This window comes from Malassezia japonica, chromosome 3 (genome assembly GCF_029542785.1).
Source record: "Malassezia japonica chromosome 3, complete sequence".
NCBI classification, from domain to species: domain Eukaryota; kingdom Fungi; phylum Basidiomycota; class Malasseziomycetes; order Malasseziales; family Malasseziaceae; genus Malassezia; species Malassezia japonica.
This window is the reverse complement of record NC_083372.1, coordinates 138854-154348: the sequence shown is the minus strand read 5'-3', so window position 1 is coordinate 154348 and position 15495 is coordinate 138854. Positions and strand designations below refer to the sequence as shown.

Here is a 15495-nt window from a genome sequence, read left to right as displayed (position 1 = left end):
GCGAGTCGTCGGCGACGCTCGATGCGGGCGTTGGTTCGGTATTGGGTGGAGAGGGCGCGGCAGGAAGCGCCATCCTTTCTCCCTCTATGGGTGGACACCACGCTGGAAGCGACCATCTGAGCAACTTCCCTACTCAGTCTACCTCCCAACAACCCACATATACCCAGGCTGTTCCTACCCCCATTGTCATTCGTGCCTTGATTATTACGAGCGACGCGAGTATCATCATTGGCAAGCAAGGGCGCCACATCAATGAAATTCGCGAAATGAGCAGTGCGCGCCTGAATATTAGCGAGAGCATTCCCACGAACCCAGAGCGCATCCTGACCGTTTCTGGCGCGTTGGACGCCGTGAGCAAGGCTTTTGGCCTGATTGTCCGCCGCATTACTGATGAGCCCTTTGACGAGCCTTCCCTTCCGGGCTCGCGTGCGGTCACAATCCGCCTCATCATCCCTAATTCGCGCATGGGCTCTGTCATTGGCAAGCAGGGTACCAAGATTAAGGAGATCCAGGAGGCCAGTGGCGCCCGTCTGAACGCGGGCGAGACGATGCTTCCTGGATCCACCGAACGTATCCTGAGTATCACTGGTGTGGCGGACGCTGTGCACATTGCTGTGTACTATGTCGGCACGATCCTCTTGGAGCACCAGGACCGTAACGCAAACAACCTGGCCTACCGCCCGGCCGCCACTACGCGCGCGCTAGGCACGCCGCCTTTCAATGCGCCTGCGCTTGGACCTGCTCCTGCCCCGGTGGCTGCTGCTGCCGCACCTGCTACATACGGCTACACTGCCCCGGGTACTCCCAACGCGCTTGCGTCAACCCTGGCTCCTGGCTCGCAGACACAGCAAATCTTTATCCCGAACGACTTGGTGGGCTGCATCATTGGCAAGGGCGGCCAAAAAATTAACGAGATCCGCCAGCTGAGTGCCAGCCATATCAAGATTATGGAGCGCGGCGCTGGCATCGCTGCTGGTGGCACGGGCTCTGAGCGCCTGGTCACCATCACGGGTCCCCCACCCAACATCCAGATGGCTGTCACGCTCCTCTACCAGCGTCTCGAACAGGAGAAAATCCGCCTGGCGCAGAGTGCCGCCGCAGGATTTTAACTTGCTTTCTATTGAACTTGACCTTCTTTCTTGTACTACCGTCGGTGTTAATGTATTTTTGCTTCCGATTTCCAATATAATCGTAGCCTTACCTCGAACGATCGGCGGCGCTTCCACGCGGCGCGCATCGTGCAGCCTCCCTCTGCACAGGCTGCGCACTAGGGCAAAACTTACGTCTAGCTTACTAAACATACGGCACGGATCGCAGCTCTCCCCGCTTCTGTGCGACACAGCCGGGCTCGCTCTTCATCATCCATCATGCCTCTTACGTAGGTAGCTTGGCTAGAATGGGACACGATACTAACCTATGCATTTTGAATGCTTGCCCAACTGTAGTGGTTCTGACTTCTTCAAGATCATCTTCGCGATCTTCCTGCCCCCTCTGGGTGTGTTCCTGGAGCGCGGTTGCCACCTCGACTTCTGGAGTATGTGATTGTTTTTTTCGCAGGCAAAATTTCGGTTTTGCCTGTGGACACTTGTGGGATTATGCTAACCATTCAGTCAACGTCCTGCTGACCTGTCTTGGTTACCTTCCGGTATGTATTGCCTTTTTCTGTTTTGTGGTCGGATTGCTAACACTGCACAGGGTATCATTCACGCCGTATGTTTTTTTATTCGCGTCCATGAGCACCGTACTAACACATCGCGTTTTTTAAAAAAATTGCGTCTTACTACAGCTGTACGCATTTGTTCCTTTCCGAAATCCGCTCGGGTGGCTCTGTCGGGCAATCGTTGAACACGATACTAACACTAGCGCTACTTACTCACGCCGTTCTTTTTGCTCACTTCTTCAGCTACGTGATGTACGTATAAACCACGCGATGGCGTCTCCACCCCGGACAGGTACTAACCAACAGTGTTACCAAATAATCATGACCACGTGTCGGGAAAATCCTCTGTGCGAGGTCCGATATGCAGGTTCCGTTCCCTGGCTCGATTTTTCTAATTCTGAAATAGCAAATGGTAATAAATCGTTTGTGCATATACAGGGCCCAGGCTTCCGACCTCGGGCTCTTTGGAACTGCATGGACTTCTTCGTACGCGCCAAGACCCTCAGGAACATCTCATTTCAAAGCTCATGATATTGCAGTTTGTAATTTGTCAACGGTCATAGACAAAATTCTCATAGTATGCTATATAGTCGTAATAAGTAACCCCCTCAATTGCGGATCGAGTGCAAAACAAAACGCAACGTTACGGAAAGATCATGTACAGCTGGGCGCAAGACAGAATGCGTATTAAGCGGACGCAATGTAGGGCATCTTGCTAGAGCCCTTAGGGAAGTCAAAGTTGGACAAGTGCATCTCGACAATGTTGGCAGCGGCAGTCGTGCCACCAGCCTGAAGGGCACGGATCTTCCAAGCAAGTGCGGTGTGCTTGAAAGTGCTCTCCTTGTCCTCGAGAATTTTGGCGAGCTTCGTGCTAATGTCCTCAGGGTCAAAGTAGGGCGACTTGTCCGCCCAAAGGCCAATGCCCGAGTGCACAATGTAGGCACCGATATCGTGCGTGTCCACCCACTGCGAAATGCAGAACTGGGGAACGCCATGGTAAATAGCCTCATTGTACGAGTTACCACCACCGTGGTGAACGCAAACAGCCACGGCAGGGTGCTCCAATACAGTCTCAACGTTGGGGATCCACTCTTCGCGGCGGATATAAAGGGGGAGCTTCGCCTCATCCGCGGTGGGAATCGGCTGCGAGGAGTAAGGAAGCTTGGGGACCTTCCAGAGAACCTGAACATCCGGGAAAAGGTCGCGCAAGCGCAAAAGGGCCTGAACAATGTTGTCATAGTCCTTGCGAGAGTAGTAGAAGATGCTGCCCATGTTGATGTATACAACACGCTTGCCGTTCACAAGCGCTTGGTCGAGCCAGGCCTTGACAGGGTCCGTGCGGGTTATAGCCTGTGCGGCAGACATCTCCTTGTCCAGAGACATGTCGACAACAGTAGGGGTCGAAGCAATGGACATGGGGGGCGAGCTCTCCAGAGGCGTCATAGGCGCAGCCATCGAGGGGCCAAGCTGCAACGCCTTCGGGCTGGCCTGCTGCGCAGGAGCCTTGGGCGGGAAGCAAGGTCCCACGAAATAGACAGACTTGTCGTAGGAAGTGGGATGGTAAAAGTCCATGTTGGCGACGTTGAAGGAAATAGTTGCGATTTGCTCCTTAAGCATACCAGGAGTCGGCGTCATGATCGAATCACAAACAATGTCAATCGGCTCGAGACCTAGAACCTTCTCACGGAAGTTGCGACGCGCCTTCGCCCAAGGGTTGAACAAAACAAACTTGAGCCACATAAAAATAAAAGCGATGTTGTGGAAAAAGGTCAAAAGGCCACCCGTGTTGGCACGGCCACCGCTCATGGGCATCGGCGAGTGCCAGAGACCCACATCCTTCGCAACAGCCGAAGCAGCACCAGGGGAAGTCTCAATGAAAGGACGCTTGCTGAGACGGACGCCGTCCACGGCAAAAGGACTAAAGTTGTCCACAATAGGAAGGTCGGGGTCGTACTTCTCAATCAGGTCGCGAATATGGAAAACAAGGTCACGGTACGAGTCCGCTGCCGGAGGCACCAGTTCGGTGAAAACTTTGAGCCAGCCCCAAATGTCACCGGGTGCGGAACGACCGCAAGTGTGGAAACGATCGGGATCACCAGCAGCCTCGGCGGTATAGTCGGCGAGAGCATCACCATCACCAAGGGAATAGAAGACAAGAGGTTGCTTCGACATGTATTCATCGCTGGGAACACACTCCGTCTGAGGAGCACGGCCCATACGGGTCTGAAGCTTCTGCACTTTCCTCAAAACATCTTCCGACGAGAGTAGGACCACCTGGTGACCACGGTTCACCAGTTCTTCAGTGAGCGCCAGAAGAGGGTTGAGTTGCCCAGTGGCAGGATTGCTGATAATGAAAAAACGCTTCATCGTGCGCTTCTGTGGGAAGGAAGTGGTGGAAGAACAGAGTGTGCCAAGAGGCTAAGAGTCCGTGCCTTTTGACTTTCGCCACTCTGCCTATGACACTATCTTGGGCAATTGATTGCGCAGAGAGTACGACGTGCGTCCGCAGTACCTGGCTCCATCGGCAGGCAGATAAAATACGGCTCGCTTACCCATCTGGCCAATCACGTAAATCATTTGGGGCGCAGCGTGCGCATGAGTTACTCAGGGTACAGCCGACATGCACTGCTCGCCTCTGTAAGAAAAATGAAGGTTGCCGCCATGTACGATAGTGATTGGCCTATCGCCAAGATTTGGGCGAGCCACAAGCGACATTGCAGAGATTGGCCAAAATTTTACAGAAATACGCACTCGATTCGTTCTTAAAAACGTGCTGATCTATTACTCTATCGGATAGCAGCATTTTTCTAAATGTATTAGTCAACTTCCGTAATTAGAGTGCTGAGATGACGCGGAGATGACACGGATATACTCTTGCTTAACACGGCCCCAAGCGAACTTTGCCGATGCTCGTGCGTCAGTGAGACTGAGCCCACCCTGGTCCAATCCACTCAAGGTTATTAGTAAATTTTTGATTTTCGAGGGGGTTATGACCGAGAGTTACATAATATAGCACAGTGTATCCAATCCACGGTATTTTCGGCAAGGGGCAATTGCGCGCCTGCCGCCCGCATGCCAGAAATGCTGTTCTCTGAGTGGCTGAGAAAATGTACAAGGAGAATCTACACGGCCCATGAAGTGACACCCAAATTGTAATACGCAGGTTGCAATGGCTGCTCTTTCGTTCATCACACCAGTCGAGGTCTCCTTAGAGAGCTAGCCCCTGACCGCGTGTGTATAGCATCATGTCGGCTGTTGAATCCCCCATGACTCTCGTTCTTCCGGCCATCAAGGTCCTCGGTGCTGTAGTGGCCCTTCTCGTGGGCGTTATCGTGCTCTTCTTGCTCAACCAGATCCTGGGTGCGGTGTACCGTGCTACGATCGGCGAGTGGTTCTCCGCCTGGAAGCACATTCCCAAGGTGAAGACCACGGACCCCTTCTCCCTCTTCTTTGGTGACTTCCGTGCCATCAAGGCCGCCCAGCCTGGTGAACAGCACGTCGAGTGGATGCACAAGCTCGGCCCCATCTACCGCTACCGTCACATGTTCTACGTTCAGCGTGTGCTGCTCGCTGACCCCAAGGCTCTTGTCCACGTCCTGAGCCCTGCCAAGGCGTACCAGTTCCCCAAGCCTGAGTACACCAGTGCTTTCCTCACTGCTGCTCTCGGTGAGGGTCTTGTGTCGATCGAGGGTGATGCTCACCGTCGCCAGCGCAAGATCATTGCACCTGCCTTTGCTCCTAGCGTCGTGAAGGAGTTCTACCCCGTTGTCCACCGCCACGCTAAGCTGCTCACCGACAAGCTCGAAATTATTGTCGGACAGGTCATTGCTCGCCAGCAGGGCAAGCTCCCCAAGGACACGCTCTTTGTCGGTGAAACTCCTCCTGACCGTGACTTCAAGGTGCAGGACCCGAATCACCAGGCTGTGGTGGACACGCTCTTCTGGCTCTCGCGCACGACCCTTGACATCATCGGTGAGATCGGCTTCAGCGCCGACTTTGAGGCCATTGAGAGGGGTAATGACCACCCCCTTGCCAACGCCATGGCTACGCTAATTGGTGCCATTCTTGACATTGAGCTCACGACCGCCATCTATATCATTCTCTCGGAGAAGCCCGGCCTGAAGTGGCTCCGTTACCTGCCCAGCAAGCGTAACAACCGTCTCCGTGAGTCGCAGCAGATTGTGCGTGAACACGCCACCAAGATCATTGCCAAGATGAAGGATGAGATTCTTGCCGAAGCCAAGGACGGTGTCACTTCGGATGTGCTCCGCCCCAAGTCGGTCATCTCGCGCATGGTCCGTGCCAACATGTCGACCGACCTCAAGCCCTCGGAGCGCATGTCGAACGAGGAGCTTATGGGCCAGGTTACCACAGTCATCATTGCCGGTCACGAGACGACTGCCACCCAGAACACCTGGGCTCTTTGGCTGCTTGCCATGAACCAGGACGTCCAGGACAAGCTCCGCAAGGAGCTCCAGGACCAGGCTGCGAAGGAGGCTGCCGAGATTGACATGCTTACCGAGGAGGAGCGTGCCATGTACGAGTACCAGCCCGTGCGCGACGTGAACTCGCTGCCCTACCTCGACAAGGTCGTCAAGGAGTGTGTGCGTATGCTTCCCTCCGTTCCCAGCACTGTCCGTGTTGCACTCAAGGACGAGGTTGTTCCCCTGTCGAAGTCGTACAAGCGCGCTGACGGCAAGGGTACCTACAACTCGATCGTCATCCCCAAGGGCCACGAGCTCTTCATCCCCCTCAACTGCATCCAGTTTTCCAAGGAGATCTGGGGCGAAGATGCGGATGACTTTAACCCCGACCGTTGGGACAACCTTCCTTCGTCGGTCATCAACGCCAAGATGCCCCCGGGTCACACCTTTGCTTTCCTGTCGGGCCCCCGTTCGTGCATTGGTAAGCAGCTTGCCATTCAGGAGACGCAGGTGCTGCTTGCTCACCTGCTCCTCAAGTTCAAGTACGACGTCGTGCCTGGTTGGGACCTAATTCAGCGCCAGCAGGTCGTGCGTCGCGCTTTCGTCGACGGCCAGAAGGAGCACGGCGTGCGCATGCCTCTCATCCTCACGCCGGTCGAGTAAATTTCCCGGTGCAATATCGGGTTTCTTCGTCTTGGCGTTCCGGATTCACTTAACTATCCCCATCTCTGCGTGTAAAAGGTTCAAAGGTCATAGAATTATGGAATATGTCTTCCCCCTATTGGTGTGCCCCTACTGCGACTTGAAGCCGCCGGTGGAGCCAAAGCCGCCGCTGCCACGGTCCGTGTCCTCGAGTGAGTCCACCTCCTCAATCTCCGGCGTGGAGATCTTTTCAATGATCAGCTGCGCGATGCGGTCGCCAGCGTGGACTGTGTTAGAAGGGTGACGTACACTGGAAGTCCTCGGCACCAAAGTTGAACAGCACGACACCAAGTAGACCGCGGTAATCGGCATCTACGACACCAGCACCAGTGTCGATTCCGTGCTTCACAGCTACGTAAGTACACTCGTTACATACCGAGACCACTGCGAGGAGCCACGCGGCCGTAGTGTCCTTCGGGCAGAGCAATCGAGATGCCCGTCTGCACCACGGCACGGCCGCCCTTGGGAATCAGCGCATCCTCACAGGCATACAGGTCGTATCCAGCGGCCTGGTTACTTCCGCGCGTGGGAATTTTGGCCAGGGGGTACGCAGGGTTGCGACGCACAAGAAGGCGAGCCGACGACATGATGGAGAAAGCGAGACGCGTCGCGCGTCATTTACGCGGTCGGCCGAACGCCTTTCTCCACAGTCGCTCCAGTGCGCCATGCGACCCATGCGGCGTAGCCGCAGCGCATGGGTGCTGGAAGCATGTCGTCTTCCAATCCATAGATTGTATAGTGTCCACGCTCCACCCAAGCAGAGAGAAACTCGCGCGTGTTTTCCGCTTCACGCAGCTGGATCGCGACCAAAACGGCAGTATGGTATGGCGCGCAAAAGGCATCCATGGTCGCCAGGAGCGCATCGTGCAAGCCCGGATTATAGACACAGTCGATGCATAGGACCAAGTCGAGGGCCAGGTCTTGATCGCCATCGCTTCTCGACAGTGGTCGGAGAACGTCGCGTACGAGCTGCTTCCGCGAAGCAGGCGAGCCACGCTGCACCTCGAACCAGTCCAGCTCTTCGACGTGGACGTGTGCTGCATCATTTTTGGAAAGTGTAGCGAGGTTCTTTTCAAGGAGGGGTATATTCACCTCGCGGTCGGATGCGATCCATTGCACGGGCGGGGCGTTCGGAGGCGCCCATGCCGTGTTGGTAAAGAGGCATGCGGGAAACGCACCTGTGCCTGCCCCCAGCTCGAGCACAGAGCGGCCCGCAAGCCGGTCGGGAGAAAAAAGAACAGAGGTATCATGCGGGAGAGTGTACATCTGGCGCAAGCAGTGCTCGGCGAGCAAGACGCTCGAGCGCCATACAACGCTGCCAGTGTCGCCCGTCGAGGACCGAAGCGTGGTCGTCTGCGTGAGCCTTGCAGCGTACGTTTTGGTGGATATATACTTCCAACTCGCGCACCCGTTGGCGCTGCTTTACTTGTGTCGGAAGTGCGCCGAGCGCGAAATGAAGCGTCAACAGATCCGACTTGCTGTCGACAAACCCCAGGCCAGAATTCGCGTGCACAGGATTGCGTAGGGTATAGAGCAAAAATACCTGGGTTAGCAGCTAAGCCTACTTCTTCGTCAACGTCTTCAACGCGATGTACATCCTCCTCTACAAACGAAAAGAGGCCGTTCGGCGATACGACAGGGTCGCCCACTGCAGCCATCGTGCACTGTGTGGAGAAATGAAATTGGGCAAATTAACACTACGTCCAGTCGCGGCCCTGGCGCCCTTCGCGCTTGATCTTTTGCTCTCTTGCTCGTGCTGCATGGTCGTGCACAGCAGCTTGTCCACCAAACCCTAGAGATGCGGCCAAATCACTCGTAGTATCGCGCGAGTCGACCACTTCGTAGTCGTGCACCGAGAATTTGTCGCTCGAGCCTGTCAAAGGCATGCCGCCCGAATCGAAGCTGGGTCAGCCAAAAAAAAAAAAAAAACGTACCGGTGCTCGCGCCAATTCTTCCCGTCGTCCTCGTCGTCGCTTGCGCCATACTCACGCATCGACTCCTCTTCTTCCCATACCTCGGTAGGCCGTTGCTTTTCGCGCGCCGGCGCCGCGTCCGCCTTGCGCATATTCTTGCGGAATTCATTGAGCATCGACAGAGTCTGGGACTCGCCCTTTTGAGGCTTCTTTTGGCGGTATTGATCGACCATGGATGCGAGAAAATCGCGTCCTGCTGGCGCCGCACGGGGCTTGGTATCGTGCGCGGCGCTGCGTGCGCCCCGCTGAATGGCTGCCTCTAGTTTTTCCACCTCTTTGGATTTCGGTGCAGCCTGCGGCGGCGACAGAGGTGCGGGTTCCGGTACTGGTTCTGGCGCGGGCGGTGCGGTTTTCGGCGGCTCTTTACGCTGGATCTCCTTCTTGCTGAGCTTCTTGTCGTGCAGCAAATCGTGGCTGCTGATCGGCTTGCGGGCGTTGCGCGGCACCGGCGCCGCCTCTTCCTCTTCGCCAAAGCTGAGCAGCGCCGTGTTCTTCTTTTTCCGCTTTAGCTCGTGTTCCGGCTGTGCGCGTTCCTCAGCGATGCGTTTCCGTGCCGCTGCCTGTGCCTCCTTCTCTTCCCGAGTAATTCGAGGAACAATGTCATGAAAAGGGTTGTGCACGACCTCGACGCGCAAGAGTTTCGGGGGATAAACGGGTCGGTCCGGCACTTCGGTCGACAGTTCAACTTCGGACAAAGCAAGGGCATTGTAAATCGTGGTGCCTGCCACACGACCAAAGATAGTATGCTTGTTCTGCAGCTCTGGCGTCGCGTCGAGCGTAATCTTGGTCAGCGCAATTACGTACAAAAAATTGGCTGTCGTTGGAGTTGCGCATGCCTGTATTGGCCATCGCAACGAGTCCGCGGCGGTTAAAGCGCAGACGCTGGTGCAGCTCATCGGCAAACGGATGGCCGTATACCGACTCACCCCCTGTGCCTGTACCCGTCGGATCGCCGGTCTGGATGCAAAAGCCAGGTACGATGCGGTGCCAAACGCACGTATCGTAGTATCCCTCGAGCGCAAGCGCAATGATATTACGGCATGCCTTGGGCGCCTCTTTCGCCCATAGCTCAATCTCGATCTCGCCCTTGGACGTGTGCAAGAGGATCTTGCCGTCGGTCGGCGGCTCGGTGACGTACAGCGTCGACATCGACGTGCTGAACAACCTCCACCTATTATTCCTGCTACGGAGCGGCGCCTTCGCCCTGGGGCAGGATGGGGCTATGGTGGGTCAAAATAGGGCCCTTGGGGTTCGCCTCGGAGGGAAGTATGATACTCCCATCATACACCGCGTTCAGTGCGGCATCCGACGGTCGCTGTTTATGCTGCGAGCCGAGGCGCGGACTGCGAAAACTCATCGACTGCACGCGGTCGCGAAGCGTGGCCTGTACGCTACCCGATTCCGAGTCAATACGTCCAAAGACGTCGGCATCGGGCGGAGACGAAATGAGGGTATGCTTGAAGATCGTGTCATTGTCGGAAATTAGGGCCAGGAGCAAATTAGTAGGCATCATCAATGTAGGACTCAGAACAATACCGAGGTTGTGCAACGTCATTTTGTTCTTGTCGGACGCTGCACTCACACGGAAAAAGTGGGCGCAGAGGAAGCGCAATAATGAATAGTTCTCGGGGGGGAGGGACGCAACAAGGCGCTGCAAGGCGTGCACGCGCTCGGTCCGCTCCGCGAGCTCGGCGGCATGGGCCATGTCGGAGAGCGCCGAGGCACAGATGTTTTCCGGGAGCGCGCGCAGGTACATCTTAAGCAGGCTGCTGAGGTTGTGCGGGTCGCTGGTGAGCGTGCGGATGCGTGCACCGCTGTCTGCCTCGAGATCCAGGCCGTGGCCCGCGCTGAAGCAGTCGTACAAAGCCTTGACTGCGGATGAGCTGCCGCTGATGCGGTAGATGCCCTCTTCTTCGATGCCACGCGTGTGCTCCAGGTAGTCGACGCAGCGGCGAACCACGGCCGGCACGGCGCTCAGTGTGCCGGTCGCGTCCGCAGGCAGGCCGGACTCTTGCACGGCGATGCGCAGCGGTGCGCCAAACGTCCCGCCTTCCGCTGGCTGGCTCGGCCAGTCCGGCGAGCCGTGGTGTCCGATGCTGAGCAGGCCGTGCCAGAAGCGCCGGCGGTCGTGGCCTGCGGCCATCCCCGGCTGCTCCGGCGTGGCATTCGCGCGAAAAAGGCTCGTGATGCCTTGGCGGTTGCGGTGCTCCAGCGGCCCCGGCGACGTCGACTGGCTCCGCTCTGGGCGCGGCGACGTCGAATGCGACGCAGAGATAAAGTTCGTACGGGGCGTGACCGGCACCTCGGCACTGCGCTGCGGCTCGGGCGTGTTCGCGACGCGCTCGGGCATGTCTGCGTTTGCTTCGTGGGTCTGCTGCAGAAGCGCTTGGAGCCACTCGTTGCACTCTTCGTTGCTCTCCACCGCAAGCAGGATCGACGGTCCGTCCGGCGGGGCGGCGTGTATGGCCAGCATAGCACACCGCGTCGTCGTGTCGCTGCCGGGTGGCGCATCCTCAAACTGGCGCCGAATGCGCGCATCGCCGAGGCGCATCGCCCACGTCGCGTGGTCGGAGCCGGGAACCTGCACCGCCAGCACATGGGGGTACAGCGAGCAGATACGCCACCCCCAGTTGTCGCTGTGTACCATCTTTTGCAAGAGGCATGCCTGGCGCAGGCACGGCCCGAGCGATGGCAGAAAGTCGATTGGCGCGGTGGTGACCAAGTGCGTGCTGAGAAACTGCACGAGCACGTCGTCGTACCACACCGGCAGACGCTGCAAGGCATGCAGGAAGGTATCGATCGCAGCATTCCGCTCCGCGATGCGCCACGGCGTCGGCGCGCGCTCAAAGAGGTCGGCGTCCGGCGTCGCGACAAGCACCGTCGTGTTGTCCACGAGGCCTTGCGCACGCGTGCGCAGACGCTCGCGGAACTGTACCAGGTCTGCATACGACTTCTCGATGAGGTACGGCGGCGGAGGGTCGTCGGGCACCTGGGGGTACACCAGAATGCGGAAGGCGACATGGCCTGGGGTACGCACCCACGAGTGGATCGTGCGTAGGATCGAGTAGCACAGCGGATCGTGCTCGAGCGGCGCCAGACCATAGACGTCTCCGCGCGAGCGCACCAGAGGGCTTGTCGGCCGGAAACCCAACACGCGCACGGTGCTTTGCGGGACGGGTGACGGCACCGTGCGCGTGTTGGTCAGGCCGCTACCTCGTGCCAAGCGGGGCGAGGCGGAGAGCACGGATGTGCGTGCGCTGCGGTCGCGCTGCGGCGATTCGGGCGCGAGCGACGCGCGAACTGCGCGATCGTGTGGCGAGTCCGGCATCACGGTGCGTCCCGAGCGATCGCGCTGCGGCGAGTCCGGGGCGCGGTTAATCGGTGCGCCTGGTGCACTGCTTTTGCGCCAGAGTTTCGGCGAGTGCGTCGGGGCCTGCGGGGGGGGCATGGCGCCAAACACCTCGCGCCTGTGTCCCTCGAGGCCGTCCATGGTGCTGGTGTACGCGGTGTTTGGCGTGGTCGATGCACTGTCCGACTGTTGCTGCGAAGAAGGCGTCTGTGGCAGCGGGATGCTGCTCGCGCTTGCTGGGCTCTTGGTTTGGCTCAAGACACCCGTCTCGCGCACGCTGCGCGTGCTGCGGCGGCGGAGCAGGCGGAAGCGGCTCTGCGGCGGCGGCGACGACGGCGGAATAACGTCGACACCGAGGCCCACTGGCTCGGATCGCTCGGGGGTACCTTCGGTCAACGCCCAGTACGCGTTCGAGAGCGCCAGGTGTTCGCTCACCAGTTCATTGTACTGCAGCAAGAGATAGGGCAATACGGCCGATAGGTCGCTCGTACCTGCATGGGTGAAACAGTCCTGGAGTGTGATCTGCTGCAGCGGAAGTCGTGCAGCGGGTGCCGTGTCACGCAGGTCAGTCCGCGTGCCGCCATCATCTGTGCGATGGTCCTGCATACGCGCAGATGGGGGCCGCCGCGCACGGCAATCCGACGGATCGCCGCAATAGGGTCCGCGGGCGTAACCACGTGGCCCGCGCACGGCCCGGCCGAGCGTGGAGGCTCTTGGTCGCGGCGAGCATGAGCGAGGCCGAGCAGCAAACCGAGCGCGCTGAGGCGCCCAGCGAGGTGCAGAACAACCCTCCTCCCTTGCCTGCGCGGAGAAAGCGCGAGCGCGAGGTGAGTGGGCCTGTGCAGGAAGAGGCGGCCGAAGCCGCGCCTGCGCCTGCCACCACGACGAAAAAGGTGCGTGGAGACGAATCGCAGCCTTCATTTTCCTCGTTTGCCTCATCGGCGAGTCCCTTTGCAGGTGTGAAAGGCAATGAGGAGAAGAAGGAGGAAAAAGAAGAGGAGGTGAAAGAGAAAAAGAGCGACGAGGCCAAGGCAGGCAGCAAGAAGGATGAGAAGGCGACCGATGTGGCCAACGCGGCCGGCGCCGACGTCCCGGCGGTCAGCATGCCTACGTCGACTCCTGCCGCGGCGCCTGCTGTAATGCCTACGACAGAAACACCCGGTGCGTCCGTGTCAAGTGCGTCTACGACGCCCGTCTCTGCACCGATTGCCACACCGATCACTGCGCCTGTCTCTGGGGCGACGGCCGCCCCGATTGCGGCCCCCGTGCCAGGTGGCCCCCAGCTGGGCTTTGGCGCGTTTGCCGCGCGCTCTGCGCCCTTCAAGTCGGCGACTGCACTCTCTGAAAAGGCCGTCGAGGCCGAAAAAGACACCTCGAACTGGACCAAAGCCGAGAAGGAGGAAGCGCTGCAGCCCGACGCGCAGGACATTGTCGTGCGCAAGCGCTCTCTGCGCAGGCCCGATACGGAGCTGACGACCGGCGAAGAGGAGGAAAAGACGATCTACTCGGCGCGTGCCAAGCTCTTTACTATGGCCAAGGACCAGTCGTGGAAAGAGCGCGGGACGGGTGCGATGAAGATCAATCTGCGCACGCACGAAAACGGCACGTCAGCGCGGCTTGGTACGTATTTATGCCTAACACAGTGATGCGCTCCGACGCCGTGCTAAAAGTCATTCTCAACGTCAAACTCTTCCCCGGTATGCAATGCGATTTGGAGCAGGAGCGTTTCATCCGCTTTGTTGCGATGGAGGAGGAAGGGCTGGTGCACTTTGCCATGAAACTCGCGAATGCAAACGAGGCCGCCGCCTTCCTGGAGCAGCTCCAGGAAAACATACCCGTGCGCACCTCCGCCGAGAACACGCAGACCGCATCGTGACCATAGCCTGTCCACCGGGTATCTACAGCTCTACGTGGGCAAATGCAATCTTTTCTCGTCCCCGTCTGCGGTGGAGAGCATGGCAATTGCCGGCGCAAGCTCGGCCTGCGGCTCGCTGCTGGCGCCGGCGTCGCTGGGCTGGGTGTCGACCTTGCGGCGCTCGAGACTCTTGCGGTTCAGACGGTTCAGGCGCTCGTCCTGCTCACGGCTGCGCTCGGCGCTGCGGTCGGTCGTCTTGGTCTCGTCCTCGTCGTGCTCGTGGTCCGTCGCATTACTCGACTTCTCTGTCACGGCCTGGTCGAGACGCATGTGGCGCATGCGCACATTGTTCACGACGTCCGCCTTGCCGCGAGGCAGGCGGGGCAGCTGCAGCTTGTTGTGTGCGACCATGACCGGCACGGACGATTTTTGCACGAGATAGTGGCTCATGCTGCCAAGCACGCCGCGGATCGTCTCGATGCCACGGCTGCCTACAATGACCATCGTCGGCGAGTAAAAGTCGATGAGGTCGAGGAGCATGTGCCGCGCATTGCGGGCGTGCAGCGCCTGGCAGGACACCTTCACGTTGAGGCACGTCCGCTGCAGCAGCACAAACGCTTGGTGCGCGAGGTGCACGGCCGTGTCTTGGCGGATGCGCTGGTGCATCGAGCGGCGCATCGGGTCCTCGTGCTGGTCCTCGAGCGCGTCAAGCTTTGTCTCGGTCTCCATCACAGACACGATCAGCGTCTCGTCGCCGTCGCGCAACACGGTACCCATGGCCCAGTTGATTGCGTACTGCGAGCCCTCGCTGCCGTCGCTCGCAACGACGTACCGCTTCGGCCGCCGCGCAAGGTGCGACCACTCTTTGTAATCGCCGTACTCCATAATCACCGTGCTCCGGTTGCGCTCAAACAGCGGGCCAGTCGTCAGCAGCCGAGGGCGGCCGGGTATCGATACCGGAAGGCCGGACGATGCATACAGCCCGCGTTGGCTTTCGAGCTCCTTCTCGTTGCGGGAAAAGACAATGTTGGGAGCGGTTTGAAACTCGTCCGCAGCTGGGTCGAGCAGGTCCTCGTCCTCGTAGTTGGTCACAGCGGAGCACTCGACCAAATCGCTCTTTCCGCAGCCGAGCGAGTGTGCATTGTACAGTGTGTTGCGCAAGGTATTCACGTCAAAGTCCTCGTTGGGGTCTTCGTCGTCATCGTCACCGCCGTCGTCGGTGAAAAGCACCGACTCGTCATCGGTCGAGTAGGTGCTTGCCGCATCATCGGCATCGGTCATGGCATCTTCGTCGTGCGCCTCGGCATCTTGTGGGGGCATCGGCGACGTGCTACGTGGGGCGTCTTGCGACGCCCGTCGCGCCTCGCCTTCTTCCTCGTCCTCTGTCTCGTGGCGACGAAGCGACAGGGTGCTGCGCCGGCGGCCAAAGCGGCTTAGCGGCGCGAATAGACGCGAGCTCCTGCGGTGCAAATGATCGCTCTCTTCGCCTTCGCCCGGGCCAGATCCATGGCCCGTGAGAAATGACATGGCGG

General features: G+C 58.7%; 8 protein-coding genes across 8 annotated transcripts; 3 read left to right on the top strand and 5 right to left on the bottom strand.

Annotated features, from left to right (window-relative positions):
* Nucleotides 1-86: 86 nt before the first annotated feature.
* On the top strand, nucleotides 87-1109 carry PBP2 (PAB1 binding protein; the record flags this gene model as incomplete). The annotated part of the gene is made up of 1 exon (XM_060265876.1): nucleotides 87-1109. The coding sequence occupies one exon, from the start codon at nucleotides 87-89 to the stop codon at nucleotides 1107-1109; it is 1023 nt and encodes a 340-aa protein (XP_060121859.1).
* A 1238-nt stretch (nucleotides 1110-2347) lies between these two features.
* Nucleotides 2348-4027, bottom strand: MJAP1_001927 (uncharacterized protein; the record flags this gene model as incomplete). The annotated part of the gene is made up of 2 exons (XM_060265875.1): nucleotides 2348-3690; nucleotides 3880-4027. The coding sequence occupies 2 exons, from the start codon at nucleotides 4025-4027 to the stop codon at nucleotides 2348-2350; spliced, it is 1491 nt and encodes a 496-aa protein (XP_060121858.1).
* Nucleotides 4028-4926: 899 nt separating this feature from the next.
* On the top strand, nucleotides 4927-6747 carry MJAP1_001926 (uncharacterized protein; the record flags this gene model as incomplete). The annotated part of the gene is made up of 1 exon (XM_060265874.1): nucleotides 4927-6747. The coding sequence occupies one exon, from the start codon at nucleotides 4927-4929 to the stop codon at nucleotides 6745-6747; it is 1821 nt and encodes a 606-aa protein (XP_060121857.1).
* Nucleotides 6748-6876: 129 nt separating this feature from the next.
* On the bottom strand, nucleotides 6877-7373 carry MJAP1_001925 (dUTP diphosphatase; the record flags this gene model as incomplete). Its single annotated transcript, XM_060265873.1, has 2 exons — nucleotides 6877-7013; nucleotides 7163-7373. The coding sequence occupies 2 exons, from the start codon at nucleotides 7371-7373 to the stop codon at nucleotides 6877-6879; spliced, it is 348 nt and encodes a 115-aa protein (XP_060121856.1).
* Nucleotides 7374-8483: 1110 nt separating this feature from the next.
* Nucleotides 8484-9908, bottom strand: CWC27 (peptidylprolyl isomerase; the record flags this gene model as incomplete). Its single annotated transcript, XM_060265872.1, has 4 exons — nucleotides 8484-8532; nucleotides 8578-8688; nucleotides 8721-9541; nucleotides 9564-9908. 4 exons carry the CDS (start codon nucleotides 9906-9908, stop codon nucleotides 8484-8486), a joined length of 1326 nt encoding a protein of 441 aa, XP_060121855.1.
* Nucleotides 9909-9942: 34 nt separating this feature from the next.
* Nucleotides 9943-12714, bottom strand: BEM3 (Rho GTPase activating protein; the record flags this gene model as incomplete). Its single annotated transcript, XM_060265871.1, has 1 exon — nucleotides 9943-12714. The coding sequence occupies one exon, from the start codon at nucleotides 12712-12714 to the stop codon at nucleotides 9943-9945; it is 2772 nt and encodes a 923-aa protein (XP_060121854.1).
* Nucleotides 12715-12836: 122 nt separating this feature from the next.
* MJAP1_001922 (uncharacterized protein) lies at nucleotides 12837-13984 on the top strand (the record flags this gene model as incomplete). Its single annotated transcript, XM_060265870.1, has 2 exons — nucleotides 12837-13728; nucleotides 13752-13984. 2 exons carry the CDS (start codon nucleotides 12837-12839, stop codon nucleotides 13982-13984), a joined length of 1125 nt encoding a protein of 374 aa, XP_060121853.1.
* A 30-nt stretch (nucleotides 13985-14014) lies between these two features.
* Nucleotides 14015-15490, bottom strand: MJAP1_001921 (uncharacterized protein; the record flags this gene model as incomplete). Its single annotated transcript, XM_060265869.1, has 1 exon — nucleotides 14015-15490. One exon carries the CDS (start codon nucleotides 15488-15490, stop codon nucleotides 14015-14017), a length of 1476 nt encoding a protein of 491 aa, XP_060121852.1.
* Between the last annotated feature and the right edge of the window lie 5 nt (nucleotides 15491-15495).